The sequence below is a fragment of the Amblyomma maculatum genome, chromosome 4 (genome assembly GCF_055883805.1).
Source record: "Amblyomma maculatum isolate TAMU_Amacu chromosome 4, ASM5588380v1, whole genome shotgun sequence".
NCBI classification, from domain to species: Eukaryota; Metazoa; Arthropoda; class Arachnida; order Ixodida; family Ixodidae; genus Amblyomma; species Amblyomma maculatum.
In genome coordinates this window covers 75,998,786-76,017,952 of record NC_139347.1, presented here as the reverse complement: position 1 = coordinate 76,017,952, position 19,167 = coordinate 75,998,786, and the positions used below count along the sequence as shown (strand labels likewise).

Genomic DNA, 19,167 nt, shown 5'->3' with positions numbered 1-19,167 from the left:
CAACACGCGTTTCGACAGTGTGGAACTGAGAAGCATATTGAGGTAGCCATGAGAGCATAATTAAAATGACCCTCTCTTATCATTTTGTCGTCGTTCGTCTCACTGCAGAGAACAGATCACGATCGCCCAGAAGACCAAGAATGGTAACCGCGACCAATCTCTCATCGACTTATATCTCAACAAAATGCAAATGCACTCTACTGGCGCCGACAGCCATCTCACAAGTGAGTTAATATGGTAACGTTTTCATTCCATGACCCGTTTGAACGGATTAATAATCATCGTAAAAACCTTGAACGCCTTGTTAGCACATGTACGCACAAGCAAACGGACATATGCTTCCGGGGTCAATATAGACTTGCTGTCAGCGCTCGGTGTTTTCGGCTCACCTCCTTCTATGTCCGGTAATCTACTCCGCATTTCGAATCTATATATCCAGTTGGCGTAATCGGTAGTTTATGAAGTAAAGAATTTTCCCCTTTTCCAAAACCTCTGTCCAGATATGGGATCCGAACTTCTACACGTTCAAGAAATGTCAGAGATAATATCTCAAGAAGTTAACCTCCCTACCTTCCTTTCTGGTCTTCCATATATTGGCGCTTTTTTTGTTAGCTTCATTTTGCAGTAAAGGTTTAACCCAGCTACAATAGCAGGCTCTAAGTTCGATTGATATAGACTCTAAACAGTGTTTTTTATTGCTCCGTAAGTTCAAGGCGTTGGGATGAGCTATCATTTTATTAATTCAAGATGAGGTCAAATGAGCCCACAGAAAGTCTACACAGGTGTACATCGTTCGCATGATGGACTATTGGCCTGCGGACAAAGAATCTCGCATTTCGGCTTCGTTCAATCCACCTAGGCCCGCGTACGGAGAAGGGCGTGTGCATACCTAATCCGCTTATTGCTATTTATTTCGACTTTCTCCTTTAAGCGCTTAAGAGATGAGACATGCTTATCGTCTTTGAGCGTGCTACGCACAATAACCTCGCGTGGAATGCACCATAATGCCATGGACTAATATGGAGTGGAAATAAAAGTCAGACGTAACACAATTTCAGGTCTGGGAGCCTATTCTTATAGGAACCCCTTAAGTTGAGCTTGTAGTAGTAAAAACTAACTGAAAATTATGGAAGCAAGCTTATTACCAGCGCGTGTGAAAAGCGCAGCAAAATGCCCCATTGGGGAATAAAAGAAAACATTAATGAGGTCACTTATGCTCCGCCTTTATAGGTTTGACGCGATAGTGTAGACGGCGTGGCCACATATAAAGACCCGCTTTAACCAAGCCGTATGAACGTTCAAGAGTGTCTTAGGGGTAACGTGATTGCAACGGCCCTGGCAGGCTGATTCTGATATTATCCTCCAGTATGAAAGGAGAGGCCCTAGTTTGAAGCTCCTGCCAAACGTTCTGTCAGGCTACCCTACGTCCAATTAGTGCTTGGCCATGTCATCTGCCAGCTATCGCCTGCCAGCGCCATGTCTAGGCCTTTAAAACTATCACGTTAAAACCAGTCGGTTAGTTATAGGCAATGTTATAGGCAATGAAAATGAGGAGCGAAAGAAGCAAGAAAAGAGGTTCTTGCTAAGGTTAGACATTAAAAAAAATGACTAATCCTTTTTTTGCTGGGTTGAAACCAACCGACAAAAATTTTCAAAGCCGCATTAGAAAAGCAGTTAAAACGCTCCTGCGTTGCATAGGGCTAGCGTGCCTGATTAGGTATCCCACGGTCCTGGAGAGTTCGAATCTTACCTCCCCCTCCCGTCACAAAGCAACTGTCTGAGCGGACATCTCCTGCCGTGTCATGTTCTCCATAAGTCACACAATATGACGACTTGATTGATTGATTAATTGATTAATAACATCCGCAGTGTTCCACTAGATAAGAAGGCCCCATACTCCTCGCCCACAGCCCAGGACTCCACTATTAGAAGCAGGCAATCTTCGTAACTTGACCCCTAATCCGTTCCGTGACGTCAAAGCACCTGCTCCTGATTTTGCGCTCACAGCGCCGACGCCGAATTTTCTAAAGAACAACGCTTATAAAGCTATCACGTTACAAGAGGCAAGTACGTATGTCTAGATTTTGTAGTGAGAGCGCCATTATTTTTTCCGTCGGAAATAGCGGGCTTAGAGAAAGCATTTTGATAGAATAAAAAATTGCATGATGCCTTTGGTGCTGCCGTATCAGTCCCATTGTTCATTTTAAATTGATAGCGTCATATTATCCGTTCGCAGAATATTCGGCGTCGGTGTTAAGATCAGAAAGCCACGGGCATGGCTATGTCAGATGGTAGCCGGCAGGTTACATAGCGGGGCACTACGCTGGTCTTCGGGCTGAATGGCATTAGGAGGCCCCATAAAAAAAAATACATAGGCCGATTTCGCCAACTCCGGCGCCGCCTTCCAGATGGGTGGTTGAGATAAAGAACAAAACTTCCGGGAACGTTGAGCGATGAATAATTAAGGCGAGCAATTCTTAGGCTACGCAAGCACGTCCACCTGGGTTACTAAAACGGGGCTTCATAGATACCTTCAGGTGATCTCCCACATAAATGAGTACCTTGTAAATGTGCGCTATTAAATAAGTGCGGAATAATGGACACAAATTAAGAGATCAAAGATTAAGGGAGTAGGCAAGCGGACGTACACGAACAACAATCCACAAGTGCAGCCGCAGAAGATAGTTATACCCCTAAAGGTAGAGCTTAAGTATCACTCTTTTTTTTTTTTTAAGTTTGATGCGGTTAAAACGAAACGTGCGTAATATTCTAGCAATGCAGCAGTTTCTAGTGCGGACATATAAGGCGGTGCCTCCGTTTTCTACGAGTACTGCAGTTTCAAATAGCTATACGAGCACTGCAGTTTTTTTTTTTTTTTTTTTTTTTTTTTGCGCATCATACGCAAGCGCGAAACAGTTGTTCGATAGACCAGCATTCGTCACAGCCGAAATATAATGTGTCTCTCCCTTTAAAATTCCATTTTATTCAGTCGATGCAATTTTTTCCCATAATATTTTGCGGTTGTCAGTCAGCCTTTGAAGATGGGCATTCGCCATGGTCATCCAACGCTTGATGCAAATATTATTATTCGTTAAGAAGGAAATCTGGACTAGGTGGTGGTAGTCCATTTTTCAGTGGACAATCACATTATGAAAAACAGAGCAGCCAGGCTCTTCGTCATTTCCTTCTTGCCCTGTCTTGCTCGCTGTTCCATTCCCAGAAGCTCACGCCACAGTTCAATGTGCAGTGTCGTGCTTGATTGGCAACGTGACCGACATCCTGCTAGGCGGAACGGCAGCTTTGACTTTGTACCTGCACTGGCATATGCTTGCCTTGGCCGCCCACGCCGACACGCTGCAGGCCGAGCTGCAGTGCGAGATCGACAACGTAGTGGGACGTGGCCGCAAACCAGCATGGGAGGACCACACGCGGCTGCCCCTCACCATGGCCACCATCTGGGAGGTGTTTCGCTGGAAGACGGTTGCGCCCGTGGGCATACCCCGAGGGTAAGCAGGCAGCCATCTCCTTGTGTTCTTGAAAAATTTAATGCGAAAAAAAAATATTTCATGAAAGCGGAACCTGTCCGCCGTGTGTCTGCAGCAAAGGTGTCTATGGGTTTTATGTGGACATGTGTTAGCGTAGATCACTCATACGTTCCCCACGAACGACAAAGAATCTTGCCCGACCTTCTTTGTGCTGTTGCTCTGCTTGCTTAACCTGTTTCGTGAGGTCACAGCTACGTGGTCGTGCGCGATCCAGCGATGCACATTTCATCTGGCGGAAGAGGCCGCGAGAAGTCAAGGGCTACCTGCCAGCCTCCGTGGGCGCACGACTCCCCGCCCCTGGCACGCATGCCGGGGGCGGGGAAAAGGACGCCCTCTTTCGGTGGAAGTAAAAGTTGTCCAACAAAACAACCAATCTCGCGCTGGTAATGCAAACTAAGTCCAATATTGCGGCTCCAGCGCGCAAGTCTCCCAGACGGGTCTTCCAAGTTTATCAGCCAATAGAAAGGGGGTGTCAATTACTGAAAATTGACTATGAGTGTTTCCACTCACTCGTAGAGGATATGAACCCACCAGGTTCGAACCTGGTTACTACGGTTCAGTAGCCAATGACCTTGACCTCACAGCCAGAAAGCGGGTGCTTTAACGTGATATAAAAAGGTTTAAATATGATGAAGCATACGCAATTTGATGCGGCGGCTCCAAGATGGAGCCACGAATCCGTGGCCTCCGCGATCAAGCACGCCGTTACACCAGAGCTGATCTCGGAGGTCACGATTAAATCTCCGGTATTTGACTCGGCGGCTCCTTGATGGCGCAACAAATACAGCTGAATCTGCAGTTTCCCGTGCTTTCGCACTATAATCAGTTTAAAAGCGATAACACTATGTTATTTTTTATATGACGAAGGACAAGGATAAAACGAAATATTCGAACATAATGTGAAGAGGGAAGAGGAAGAGAGGATACGTGGCATATAGTGCTATACGAGGCTATCGCAGTGGTATAAGCATAGGATGGTGCAGGTAGCAATAGCGGGGAGGCAATAAAATTGCAAGAAGTCGATTGGTTTAATGTGATACTCGTTAGTACGTGTGCGGAGGACAGAAAGCGCATATTTCCAAGTTGCCTCCACAGAAATGACTCTAGTGCTTCCTATTGTTTGCAAAAATAATTTCTTTCAGAGGGCACCTGCGGTCATCGTTCACTCGGACATCTTAACATCAGATTTCTACGCCGCGTCCGCTTAGACGGGACTATAAACATTCAGACTTTCTTGAGCACTGCCGGTGCTGAGGGCATTTCAGCTTTCCCGAACCTGATAACGACTATTTACACCGAAGCAAAACTGGCATTTAGTGCCGCTGTAACACGACGCAAGGCTACTTTCGCTTCTTATTAAGGTCTTGCGAATGTTTTCAATTTTACCAAGTAGGCTATGAATCTTGTCGACAAATGAACCAGCATTGGTGTATCTAATTCTGCAGCGCAGCGGAGGACCTCACCGTTGACAACATCTTCATTCCCAAGGGGGCCACTGTACTGCCGAACTTATGGGCTGTGCACATGGATCCCAAAACGTGGAAAGACCCCGCCAAGTTTGACCCTTACCGCTTCATTTCGGCCGATGGATCGGCACCTATGTCGAGACCTGAAAACGTGATTCCTTTTTCGATGGGTAAGCTCAAAATGGGCTGCTATGGTGCGCAAATCCTCTTACGTTCACAAAATGCATTGGAAATTGCAATTAAACGTAGTTCAGACACGGCTTGGCAAAGTTACTTCCTATTCAATCCACTCCTCGAGGAACGAAGTGTTTTCTCTTTGGGCCCCTTGTGAGTGAGCGTGCCTCCAACGCCGAATGTGTTGACATTGGTTGTAACACCTCGGCACTGCACTTGGGTAGTGTAGATGCAGTAATGAAGGATGGAAAGTGAATTTCGATGACCGGAAATCCTTTAGAATGTGTTGGCATCACGTTCCACGTGGCAATGACGGCCGCCATAGCCTGTTCTCTATTTGTGACCTTTTGATTACCATAACACAGCGCTTTCGACATTACGCTACCGCAGTTTGCTAATGCCTCAAATTTGTTGTGTAACCGTTGCATGCACAACGGCTGGAAGAAGGTACGACATAAGGTAGCGAGAACAGGCAAACACATGACATCCAGACAGTTCTCAGGATCCTAATGAGTAGCTTGCCGGACTGAGCAGCAAGAAAGGATTCGTGTGTTCTTAAAATTTTCCCTCAAAATTACTCCATTATTGAATCATGTAAAAAAGTGGAAGGAAGGGGGGGGGGGTACATTTCCTCTCCTCTCTTGTGCCCTAGATACCTTCTTTTTGTTTTTTGTTTTTTTTTTCACTTTCTTTACAGGCAAAAGGAGCTGTCCCGGGGAGGCATTGGCCATCACGGAGGTATTCCTCTTCGTTACCCACGTGCTTCACGAGTTCCGCATCCTGCCTGAGGAAGGTCACAGCCTAGAGAATATAGAGTCAATCAGTGCTCGCTCCAATCATCTGACCGATGTGAAACTTCGCTTCCTCAAGCGGTGACGACACTGGCATTGACGACACAAGGTGCATTGCACCAACGTTTTAAATATTTAAAACCGATGCATTGCATTGTATAGTGCAGAGCGAAGAAAAGCGACCCACATATACCTTCGTAGATGTATCTTCGCATGGATATTGTTCGTATATCAGTTAATTGTCTACTGCTTTGTGCGACAGCTGCATACTCAAACACACACACACACACACAAACACACACACATACACACACACACAAAACGCAACAAATGTTTCTTTATATAACACTGTGCCCTCCAGGTAAGGTGCAGCCGAGCGCTGATTTTGTTCATGTGTCCACATTAAGACGCGTAGCTGCCTTACCAAAAGCATAAAGCCATTTCCGGCAATGAGACCGGCATGTAATCAACAGCTGCCGCACTGGCCATATTCAACTTAAGCAGTTCTTCGATATATCACACATTTACGTAAAAATACGAAAGACGCTGCTTTCGGATCTTGCACAAAAACGCATCGTGCAAGCGGTCAGGAATCGTGTTTCCCACTTTTAAGTGTTTCCTTACATACTTCGCGCGGCAGACGCCTGCAAGAATGTCAGATGGAGGGAAATACATATAGTCCCACTGATTACTCTATCACCAAGTCGCACTTAGAAGGGAGGATAGGTTTTGAGTTTTTATCGTTCTTTGCTCAAATATCTTCCGCACTCACACTTCCAGAGGCTTTTAACCCGACAGTGTTTAAAGGGCAGTTTACGCAGCAAATGTGATTGCGATGCAGGCGTTGTGAGCAAAAAATCACGGGTATTAACTCCGGCAAACAATAGCTGGCAGCTGATATGGACGAGCACTGATTCTTTAATAGTTTGTGTGACTGAACGAAACCTCATTATAGAAACAAATTGACAGGAGCTGCCAACTCGAGTTGCTGATTCGCGGTGGGAAGGTGGAATAAGGATAAACATTCCACCCTTGGTTGCCTAATCAGGAACGCTACTTTTAGGCCACGCCGACACTTTCATGCAGCTTTATAAAAGCGAGAATTTATATGTTGGGTGGCAGCCTATCGCGTAATACCCTTAAATGCGGAGTTAAGTACCTACAAATTTAATTTGACTAAATTGTATCCTATAAGTATGTGAAATGATATGTACTATATCTCTTTTTAATTTAAGTGCATGCATCCGATTTGTGCATATTTCACGGGCACAGGCCAAGTGGTAGAAAGTTCATCCAGTCAGCACCCAATCTACTTCGCGAGAAAAGGACGAATAAATAAATGTTCCATCTCTACGCTTGTGTGTTCATGCCATTTGTATGACGAAACACTGCGCAATAGACAATGTCATATGATGGGTTTTTTTTACAACGTAGGTACAGGCTTGATCAAAAGTCCCGAAGCCAAAGGATTTTCGTCTCGGTCGCAGAATGAAGCCGTCACGGCGTCATTAAAGGCTGAAGAGCCATGAAACGCTTTGAGGCAGTTTCTTGCTGTGACGAGGAATTATTTAGTAGCATTACAAATGCCCTTTGGCCTTCAATTATTACATGACTGCTCCATTTTGCTGCTTAGACGAAAATCCTTAGGCCTTGGGGCTTTTGACCAAGACTGCACATATGAAGGCAACTGACTTGCAAATAATCCAAGGAAAGCATAGTGGGCTGTTTATACAGCGAAAAACTGCTTCAGAAAGCTCAACTACGACGGTCTTTGTGTCCCACTATAGGTGCAGCTGGAAGTCGTGCGGGAATGGCACGTGCGATTTGGAATGGAAAACAGAGTTGCGTTAATACGGTGACCCATGTGCGAAGCAGAGAGAACCAGCACATGCGTCGTTTGCAACAAAAAATATAAAATAAGTAAATAAATATAAACAATATTAATAATCAATCAGTCGATCAATCTTTACTTTAATGTGCGCAGGAGCAACCACATGGTCTTGGTGCTGCAGCACAAATAATAGTAAGAAATGCATGCGCAAGCCTTATACACACAGAGCAAACAAAAAAAGAGCCCCACAACGCATGAAATGGAAGTTAGATCAAATGGAAAGAGTAGCATGTCAGGAAGAACACATAAAAACGATAAACAGATGAAAAGAACAAAGAAAAGTCGTTGACTATACTAATACAGACATATACACCATTCCAGGCGCAACAAATATGCATTACCTGAAATAAAAAGTAAGAATACCGTGAAATACAATAAAGAAATACAATTGGATACGGTACTATGAGACTGAAATATGAAATTTTAAACTTAAAATATTATCAGTAAATGGATAAAAGACAGTTGCAGTTAAGGATAGCGACCTCATTTAACATAAAAAAAAAAAGCAAAAGTGAAGTAAATACTTCATATGAGTAGAAAGTTGAAGTTATATGTTATAAAACTCTGCTTAGGATACAACGCTACGAACATCCAATATAAACGAAGAGAGCGAGTTTCTGAGGAGGTCAAGATAAGGACAAAAAGAATTAATAAAACCTGTGTATTCTGTTGAGTGGGAAGTGGGCAAGCAGGAGCGGAGAAACTTAAAATGGCCTGAATTCATGCCCTTTTGCGGGATGCGCAGTGGGATGTACTGCATGACCTGAGGGCACAGAAAGTGACCATGAAGGAGTTGCGCAAAATTTTTTTTCTGCCCCGATACGATATTAGTTAAGAAAAGGAAGATGCGGTGAGGTACTCCGCGTGGAGTGATAGCAGGAAGTTCAGCAAGGAAACCGATATGGAAATTTTCGTAAAACCTTTTGCTGTACTCTGTCGACCTTGTCACAGTTCGATTTGCTAGCGCTATTCCAAACAACAGACGCGTACTCCAAAAGCGGAGAGCATATGGTCAGGTACAGCTTTAAGAAAGGAAGTGGGGCACGGAACTCTCTCGAAAGCCTGCCGATAAAACCGAGTGTGCACGTAGCCCGCTTAGCAATGTGTTCAGCATGAGAAAAGAACCCGAGGGTACGCACAAAATACACTAAGGCCATAAATTTCATCGGCCCTATCAACAACATAGAATTCACAAAATAAGGGTAGCAAAACTTGTGCGTTTTAGAAGTAAATGAGACAACCCTAGGTTTGGAAGAATTTAGAGTAAGCCCATTTTTCGCGCACCAATTAGTGAAAGCAGATATGTCCGGTTGCAATAACAAGCAATCCTGAAAAGAATGTTTTACCTTAAATATTTTTATTTTAGCAGCATAAAGCAGAACCAAGGAGTGGGCGTTCGAGGAACCGTCATACATAAAACAAAGAAGCGAAGCGAGCCTCATACAGAAGCTTAATTAAATCCTCCGGTTACATTGTAAATTAATGAGGTCTGTTCATTGACACTCACGAAGCAGGAAAGAGTAAGGATATAGCTATGTACGAAGTCTACGATTGAGACTTCAACGCTAGCGAGCAGAAGCTTTTCGAGTAAGTAATAAGTGAATAACAACGTTGAAAACTTTGATCAAATCGCAGTACACAGTGTCGACCTCACCTTTCTTAAGGACTGCTGCAGAGCCATACGAGATGAACGCTACTAAGTTGGTAGAAGTAGAGCGACCCAATATGAAGCCATGCTCTTTGGTTATGGCGAAATGTTTGAGACTGAAGGAATGTACGTTGTGCAAAGCTATTTAAAAAAGCTTAGAGGTTGAACATAGAAAAGAAATGGAATGAAAATTGGCAACATCACATTTGTTTTCTGACCTCAAGACCGAAAAAAACACATACGATTTTCTATACGCGAAGACAGGCAGACACTTTCAAACAATTAATAAATATTGTGCTTAATACTGGTACAAAGATACAACTGAAGCCTTTTATTGTAGTAGCTGGAATACCATCAGGTCCACGGGACAATTATTGTCTCAGACGCTTGATATTCTCAGTTTTCAACTTCTTGTCAGAGAGAATTGAATTAGGCGGTTAACACCAAGTTAACACACGAATCCGATTTATTGGAACGCTTGCGAACGTATTGCCAGAACTCACAAGGACGATTCAAGGCGCTCCTCTCTAAAGAATCAAGGTAAAACTCATGATCCCGCTTGTACAAGTGTTTGAAACAGGGACGCAAGGGGTGAAACTCATCTGCCCAAGCGTCAAACCCAGGATGTTTCCCTTACGGTAAGCCCGTTCTCTCAGCTTTAACACCGTTCTTAGTTCTCTGAAAACCTGAAGGGAAACTTGCAACGACTAGGAGTATGCAGAAGTATGCACACCATTCAGAACTATTTTAGTGAAGCATTTACTTGTTCGTCGGCATCACTAATTTGTTTAAATGGGCTCTACAGAAGAGAAGAAATTGACCAGACCGACATAGTCTTCACGTGCATAAGTCAAACGGGACGAATTCCCCGCGCGATCTGAATAAGTAGAAGGTGGGGTAGAGACAAACTAGCAGTGAAGGGTGAAATTTGTCACTAAGAGTCAACGGTATGTCAGAGCTCGCGACTCGGGCACTTTCAAAATTCTATAAACAAATGTCAAGAACCTTACCGCAAAAGTTTACAATGAAATTGTGCTGCTGCAAGGAGTTGAAATCTATAAAAATCTGTCTGTCTCTTTCATGTGGGTTCTTTCTGTTCCTTGCGCCTCCGAAGTGCTCGCAAATATGATTTCAAATGATTTCCAACTCACCCCAGTTTCTCTCTCAATAACTATAAAATCAAGTAACACGTTACACGGGCCTACTAGTCGCAACCCTTATAAAACGACAGTGGGCACTGCGAAGTCTGCCCACACTGGGCAAGATGGCGGAAATCTTGAGGTACGCGCGCGAGTCGACGCTAGAAAATATATTGCTGCTCCTTGCTTGTGGCGAAATTTGTGATGTTTTGTGAAGAATCGTCGAGCCCTTGACGGTTCACGCTTCTTTCTGACATGCTCCAAGTGCATCAGGAACTATACGAGACTTCAGTGAAGCTCTGGCACCGGCGTTGCTGCAGCTTCTCAAGCAATCGCGATCTAACTGACGGGCGTGTTTACAAAATCTACCGTGGAGAAAACGGAAGTATTCGTGCGTCGCCGATGCTTCTGAGAAACGGAAGCATGTTGACACTATGTTAGATATTACTACAGGTACATATTACTACCTTAAATATTTTGCCATTATTCAGCGTGAAAGTAAAAGGCACTGCACTCACCGTACGAGCCTACAGTAGTCGCACTCGTTGCCGTTTTGGTAACAATCAGAAGTAAAACTTTGTTCCAATATATACAGTGTACGGTATGCCTTCGTTTTTAGTGACATAAGATGGTGTTCGTAGCGAGAAGGGACACTCATTTCACTGAACTGCAGCAATTATTTCATGATTGATGGTGCCGCTTGCTTTCGTCGTGTCAGTTTCAGCGTGCAGATGTCTTGCGTTTTCGTGCTACGTCGCTAACGCCCACTGTCTATGTCGTGCGCATATGTTTTCTTTGATTAGAAGGCGAGTGGCATAAATGATACCTTCGAAATCTCGGCGTGCTGCGTCGCGCCTCTATCTATCGTGCGTATTTGCATCTACGCTATCAGATACCTTAAACTCGTTTTCTGGCGAGGCTCTCGAGAAATTTTCGCGCCCGCATGCAGTTTGCGATCGGGAAGCTTGTTAGTAAATGCCGTATTGTGCAGAAGTCATACGTTCCTCAGCCCGTCTAACTTGTGTCTACCTTTCGACGTCGCACTTCCAACCCAATTACAGGGTTAAAGAATAAGCTGCGAACAATGTTACTTAGAATGCAGAAAATAGAGTGAACCATAAAACATGCTTTCCATCTTACTTGGTTCGTCAGTCTCAATTTCGTTTTGCTCTTCTGATGCTTGCACCAGCAAAGGGATTCAACAACTCAAGTGGAAGTTATGGCACCTTTGGCGCACTCTACACAGGAGTTAGCAGTTGTAGCAAGGCACGCGCACTAAAATGTGTGTGTGTCTCTATCATTTGAATGCCAAAATCGGCGTGCCTAAATCATTCGGACTATAAAATGTGTTACATGGCATTTCGTCCGGTACGTTTACCACTGGCTTGATTTAAAGTTATGGAAGTACTTGATGTAGCGTTGGGCAACAATTGTTGTTTTTACCAACTTCTGAGTTTGAAACTTTCCTAGTTACATGATTTATAACCCGTTCTTTATAGACTCTACATACAGTACCATTAGGAAGATATTTTAGGAGAGAAAAAATGCTATTTGAGACAGGATATGCTTCTGTACCTCTTCCGGGGCTATATAGCCCGAGCATACAAAAAAAGCCACTCAGGTGTCGTTTGTTCAAAGTGGAAGACCTGTTTATTAAACTATGGAACAGCATCTGTTTGTTATTCATAATATGGTGTTTTTAACATGTTTCATAAATTGTTACATATATTTGGTAAAAGAATTGAACCCTTTTTTTTCTATTATTTCAGTTGCTAACTGCTTTGTAAAGTTGTTCTAATTGTATTCAGTTTCAGTGGCTTTCTTCACTATAATATTAAGTTTATATAGTTTCTATAAACCATAGTGCTCTTTCGTTTACTGATAGTGATTCTCATTGTTTTGATTGTGATTTTTAACAACGCAGCAGAAAAGGCCTGCCGTTCACATCAGCCTACTTCGCTGGGACTTGCAAGGCTTAAAGAGCTTGTGCAGAAAGCTGCGATAGGACCGCCGGATGAATGTGTGTGGGACATGCGGCGCAGAGGGCGACAAGAAAACGGTCGCGTCTATGACACTGAACATTCTCTTGAGTGGCTAAGATATCAATATGACACTTTCACCGCAATTATTGCGCATACTGTTTTTACCAGGCAGCAAGGCTTGCTTCTCAGCCACATAACTTGCCCCTATAATAATACCCGTAAAGACTACAGACTTTTAAAATACGAGGAAAAGGGTGCTCTTTACATTGTATACGTTTAGAGCTCGTAGGTAGCATATAGTGCTGTATTGCACGACATAGAAATAGACCTTGATGCTTGGTCAATTTCTACAAACTATGTATCCGCAGTCTGGCAAACACAATTCATGCAAAATTCTGATCAGAGATTTTCCTTTGCTTACTAGAATCCTAAAAATAAACCTATCTGTACTATATAGCCACAATTACTTGAACACCAAATGAAAATTGCGTATTTTCATACAAAAATGGCTAGAGGTAAAAACATCGAGTTCAGATGCACAATACAGGCACCACGTTGCACCAGTTTTCTATCACTAGGTGCGTTGTGCCCAGCAGCACGTAATAGTTGAAATTCAATTGTGGAGCACTTGAATGGTAGTTAGGCTAAACAACTTGCCTGAACGCCATCTAAAAGTGTCGGCGTTGGCTTTTGCTGTGATGATTGTTTTACATTGTGTGAATCTTTGCTATGATAATGCTGCATTCCAGACATCTAAATACTTGTTTGAAAATATACGAGCCAAAACCTATCACAGTTTATTCACAAAAACCATCGGGAATTCCTAGTCGACACTGGGAAGAGAAAAAAAATATTTATTCGGCCGCCGGGTCTTCAGTAAAGTTGTTCAAAAACTGTTACACTGCCAAACTAGCCTTCCTGGAGCTAACTTTTGTGCTTACCCATGTTTATGAATAATTCCTAATTTTGCACATTAAAGCCCCACTCCACAGAATATATAAATCTGTTGGACATGCAATGTCAATATTTAAGTTAAGCATTTTCTGGTTGCTCATGCACACCACACGTTGTATCTGATAGTCTTAAGCTTGAGTTCATAACTTAAAATGATTTATGCAGACCAGCAGGCTTCATGACACTTTATACAAGACAATCGGTTTATTTCCGACCTCTTCCACATTTCGTTTAACGTTCAGATAACTAGCTCAATTCCTTCAAGCTTTTTGATGTTGGTTTTGTCAAGGCCGGCAAAGATTAGCTTAATCCAACTTATTACATTGTATTTCATTCTGTTGACATTTCCTTGCGCTTGCATTTGCACAAGTGTTGCATGGCTACTACTGATAGAGATTGATGTTCATTTGTAACACAGGACTTCGATTAGTGCAATTATATTTTGTCAATTTATATGTATGCCATTGCTGAGCAGTAATGATTTTGTAGATCTGCCGCTCACATACGAATGCGTTCCTTTGCATTCCTCCAGCATCCTCCTATGCCACTTCCTCTATTGTAGAAATAGCACCCCTTCCCCACCCCGTACCCCATGCATCATGTAGGGCTGAAACAGACTGAATTTCTGACCACCGTTGCTGTCTTCGCAGATTCCCCTCTGCCGAAGACAATCTTGGGAATGCGTTCAGCATCCCATGCCATTGTGTGGATTCAGATGGACGCTATTCAGGGATATCACTACACCCGTAACAGCATTTAGGGTGCCTTTGTTGTAAACAATCCCCGTGGGAAACGGTGATTGTTTTATTTTCTCCGCAGAGGCGAAAAAATACTTGAAGAAGCAATTGAAACATCACTCTAGCATAGTACACAGCGTGGGAACCAGAATATACCCTCCTTTCCTGCTTCAAGCCCTCCTATAGCAACTTTTTCAGCGCTTTTCATATTGTTGTTGACAGAAGACAAGCATGGATGATGCGTGGGAGCGCTTCATTGGAAAGAATTTGATAAGCAGTGTGTGTGTGGATGGGGCGATGGTGTGCAGGAGGCAAGTGGGAGACAGCCTCGCAGCGGGACAGGGCTCTATCCCTTTACTGAAGATAGCGTTGCTGTACTTGTATTTGTTTTTGAAATAGTTCGTATTACTAGTGGGGTCCTGGGTTCAAGGCTGAGCCCAACCAGCGAGATATGCCCACACGGTGTGCCCACCTGGCACCTAGCATACCATGTTTTGGTTGTAAACTTAACTTGTAAAGATGGTCATTGAAAACTACTATCCATATTTGTTTGTTAATCAAGCGATTGAAAAAGAGTAGGCCAGTTCATTTTAAGCTTGGGCGCCATGCTTAGTATGTAACATGGTTAGGTTTTAACTAGTTAGATTGATGAGCAAAGCAGCGTAAAGTAGTTGTTTCTGTTATTTCATTTTTGGTCCTTTCAGTTTGCTCTTAATATGTGTAGATATATATATATATATATATATATATATATATATATATATATATATATATATATATATATATATATATATATATATATATATATATATATATATATATATATATTGTTAGGCTCTAAATACATGATCTGCTGCAATCATCTTCAAGCATGCCTCCTAATCTTCTTCCACGTCGAACTACACGTCTGAAATGTATTCTGGTGTTTGTTGAAGATGACATCACTGACACTGAATGACACTGTGCTCCTTGCTGAAAACAAGGACATGTGACAGGGCCACTTTATGTGTTTGTCATAGCTGTTGAAAGTTTAGGACACAGAAGAGCAGTGCAAAGCTGTCATGGAGCAAAGTAGTGTTTCATTCCCTGATTTGTAATAAATATAATTTATGCATAGTGTGTAAGTGTGCGTTGTCATGGGAAAATAACACAGTTCCTGCTCACTGCAAGCTGATCGTAGCAATGCTGGAGTTGTAGCAGGAGAACACTGCTCTGAAAAATAAATGTTCGAGCATAATATTCATGTGTCAACTGCAAGTGAAAACATGAAGTAAAAAGTGTGGCTTCAGTGACTGTCGAAACACAACGTACGAGTCAAGGACCGCGATGATTACCTGCTATTGAGTGGTAATAGTTTTGCATTTAAGGTAAGCTGCACTGTACATCAACTATTAATGCATACTTAAGCTTTATGGTTTTATGATGGCCATATCATGTTCTTTCTTTTCCCAGCACTCGTGTATGGTTTGACACATCTCGAAAAATACCACACTTTCTGCTGTTTTCTGCTAGCTTTAAAAGGTGTAAACTGGGAAAACGAGAAGGGAGAAGAAAGCAATACTTTTCAAGAGGATATATATGTCAGATGCAGGCACGTAATCATGTACAGTAAGTCGCTACCATTTACATACTGATGCAACAGTGCTTTGTAAACACAAACGTAGAAGTTTACTGAAAGGAGTTAGTGACACCTTTCTGAGTTAACTAGTTAACTTGTTGCTGGGCCTGTGTGGCTTATTATTTAGTGCTTAGCAGGATGCAACTGCTTGTGCGGCTGGGTGTAATTGTTGAAAACGCTTCGCTGTAAAGAGAACAAAAAATACAATATCATGTGCAGGGAGCACATGACAATTAGTGCTTGTGCCAGATAATATGTCTCTAACCTTGTATTTGGCATTGTGAAAATAGAGCATTAGAAGAGTGACAAATAGTACAGCTGGTAATTTAGTATCAAAGAAAAAGAAATAAGGTTTGAAGGCAATCCTTAGTTCGATAGCAAATATTTGAACGACAAGACTTGTCTTCAGCTCAGGGGAAGACATGTCTTCTTATTGAGATGTTTGCTTCCAAACTGAGGCTCATGCTCAACCCTGGTTTTCTTTGATACTGTGTATACATCTTCCTCTCATTCTACCCTGGCTATGAGTGTTTGTGCACACTTGCAATACTCTCGCGCACTGTATCCGCAGAAAAACATCCAAGAAGGTGCGGAAGTAAATACAAATTTACTGATGTGCAGAAAGGCACCACCTTTAACAGTGTGTCATGCGATGCGGAAATCTGATGAATGTTTTGGCTTTCTCGTACTGCTGATGGTGGGCCTTATCCTATCAAGCTCTAGGTACCCAAGAAAGCACGCACTACTGATTTCGTAATATATATGCAAGGCAAGGTGCGTGCGTCAATTTTGCATGGCCAATCTGCATTCCCTATCGCTTCACAAGGGTCATTTATGCTGGAGTTGACACGATGACGTGTGGATATATCTGTAAAATTGTTAATTTGTTTTACCGATACCATTTTCTTACTGTGCAATGTTTGCTTCGTTTTTACTTCATCATATCACATGTACAAAGTATCCTAGAATCAAACTTTATTGGGGAAACACGGATGAAAGGCATGGATCAAGCGTCATCAAGATCTTGAGCTTGAAAGATGAGCTCATCTGAGTTTCATTGTGAACAACAGATTTCAATATCCTTTTGAGTTAATTCAAAGACCCCTCAATTGAATTATTAATGTAGTAGTTAAGCTATCTATGCATGTATATATTGTCGCGTATCGATAGAACGCCAAGGAGGGCCGAAAGATAAGATGGTTTTAATATTCGACTAGAACGAGCCTTGCGCTCAAGCTTCCTTCTCTTCCAGGCTCGCGCTTGTGGTCCAAGTCATCTTTTGCGTCGTCTTCTATGCGGCATTTGCCCCCCTCCTCAGGAAGCATCGTCCCGATGAAAACAAAACGATGTAGGAGGTTAAAGTCAGCCCGAGTGGTATGGCTTCATACGTACAACATGGACGACGTCTGCTTGTTTTTGGCGTCGCTTTGATGTCGACACCTTGTCTGGCACCACCTCATAAGTGACGTCGGTTAAACGTCGCTGAACAACATAGGGCCCGAAGTATCGCCGCAATAGTTTTTCGGAGAGTCCACGGCGGCGAATAGGAGTCCAGACCCACACTTTGTCGCCAGGTTCGTACATGACATGTCGGTGTCTCTGATTGTAGCGTCGTACATCATGCTCCTGCTGATTTTTGATCCGCACACGCGCTAGTTGGCGAGCTTCCTCTGCACGCTGAGAGAATTCCTCGACGTCCTGATCGAGATCATCGGTGTCGGCATTCGGGAGCGACATTGCATCCAGCATAGCTATTACTGGTCGCCCGTGAAGGAGGCTGAATGGTGTCATGCGAGTGGTGTCTTGGCGTGCCGTATTCTAGGCGAACGTGATGCGGGGAAGTATTTCGTCCCAATTCTTGTGGTTCACGTCGGCGTAGATGCAAAGCATGTCTGCGATGGTCGTATTGAGGCGTTCCGTCAACCCATTGGTTTGAGGGTGATAGGCTGTAGTTTTACGGTGACTGGTACAACTGAAGCGAAGAATGGTCTCCAAACGTTTGGCCGTAAATGCAGTTGCTCGGTCAGTTATAATAAGTGCCGGAGCGCCATGCCTCGGGACAATGTTCTCAACGAAGAACCTAGCTGCTTCGGCGTCGGTACCCATTGGCAGAGCCTTGGTCTCCGCGTAGCAGGTCATATAATCGATGGCGACAATTATCTATTTATTCCCGGCTGTAGACTTCGGAAATAGTCCCAGGAGGTCCATGCCAATTTGCTTAAAAGGTGTCGTTGGCTCTTGAAGAGGGTGGAGTAGGCCGGCTGGTTTTACAGTGGGTGATTTGCGGCGCTGGCAGTCTATGCAAGTGTAGCCTAGGTGACCAGCGGTTGGCTCATCGTGGCACGCTTGCAAAACTTGAGTGCGGAGAGCCGATAGGACGGCGAGTAGATGACTGTTTCCTCCAGGACGGAAGTTCTTCTTGTAAAGTACGTTCTTGCGAATAAAGAATGAAGAGATTACTCGAGCGAAAATCTTAGGCACAACCGTAGTTCGCTTCTCCAAGAAATCAAAAAGAGGGATCAATTCTTGGTCCTTTCGCTGCTGTTGGAAAAGCGTTGCGTCATCTGTGATACCTAAAAACGCAGTGTCTTCATCGGTCATAGTGAAAGGTTCGACTGAAGCTCGCGAAAAGCAATCTGCATCCGTGTGCTTCTTCCCAGATTTGTAAATAACTGCCGTGTCGAATTCTTGTAATCGAAGGCTCCAAGGCGCGAGTCCCCCTGAAGGGTCCTTTAAGTTCATCAGCCAACAGAGAGAGTGATGGTCGCTAACGACTTGAAAGGGGCGAGCGTACAAATAAGGGCGGAACTTCATAACCACCCATACCACTGCAAGGCATTCTTTTTCGGTTGCCGAGTATTTCGCTTCTGCTTTAGATAGGGTCCTGCTGTCGTAAGCAATTACTTTTTACACGCCATCCTGGCGCTGCACCAGCACAGCAGCTAAGATCAGGTCTCACGCATCCGTATGAAGCAGTGTAGGGGCGTCGTCATCAAAGTGCGCCAGGACAGGTGGTGTCTGTTCTTCACCCCAGCGAAAGACAGTGCTGTCACGCGTCAGTGAAGTTAATGGCCAGTCAATTTGTGAGAAGCCAGCAATAAACCGACAGTAATAGGCGCAAAGACCCAGGAAGCGCCGCAATGTCTTTTTGTCCGTAGGTATTTGGAACTTGGCGATTGCGGAGAGCTTTTCAGCATCAGGCCGAACACCTTTTTGGCTAAC

At 43.6% G+C, this 19,167-nt stretch overlaps 1 protein-coding gene across 1 annotated transcript in view; it reads left to right on the top strand.

Moving 5' to 3' along the window:
- Positions 1-6,293, top strand: part of LOC146191460 (cytochrome P450 2C30-like) — a 34,001-nt gene extending 27,708 nt beyond the window's left edge. The window contains exons 6-9 of the mRNA XM_084599953.1: positions 109-224; positions 3,248-3,506; positions 4,991-5,181; positions 5,883-6,293. Of these exons, the coding sequence (XP_084456079.1) occupies positions 109-224; positions 3,248-3,506; positions 4,991-5,181; positions 5,883-6,061 (745 nt within the window). The 3' untranslated portion in view covers positions 6,062-6,293. The remainder of the gene's footprint in view (positions 1-108; positions 225-3,247; positions 3,507-4,990; positions 5,182-5,882) is intronic.
- The last annotated feature ends 12,874 nt before the right edge of the window (positions 6,294-19,167 follow it).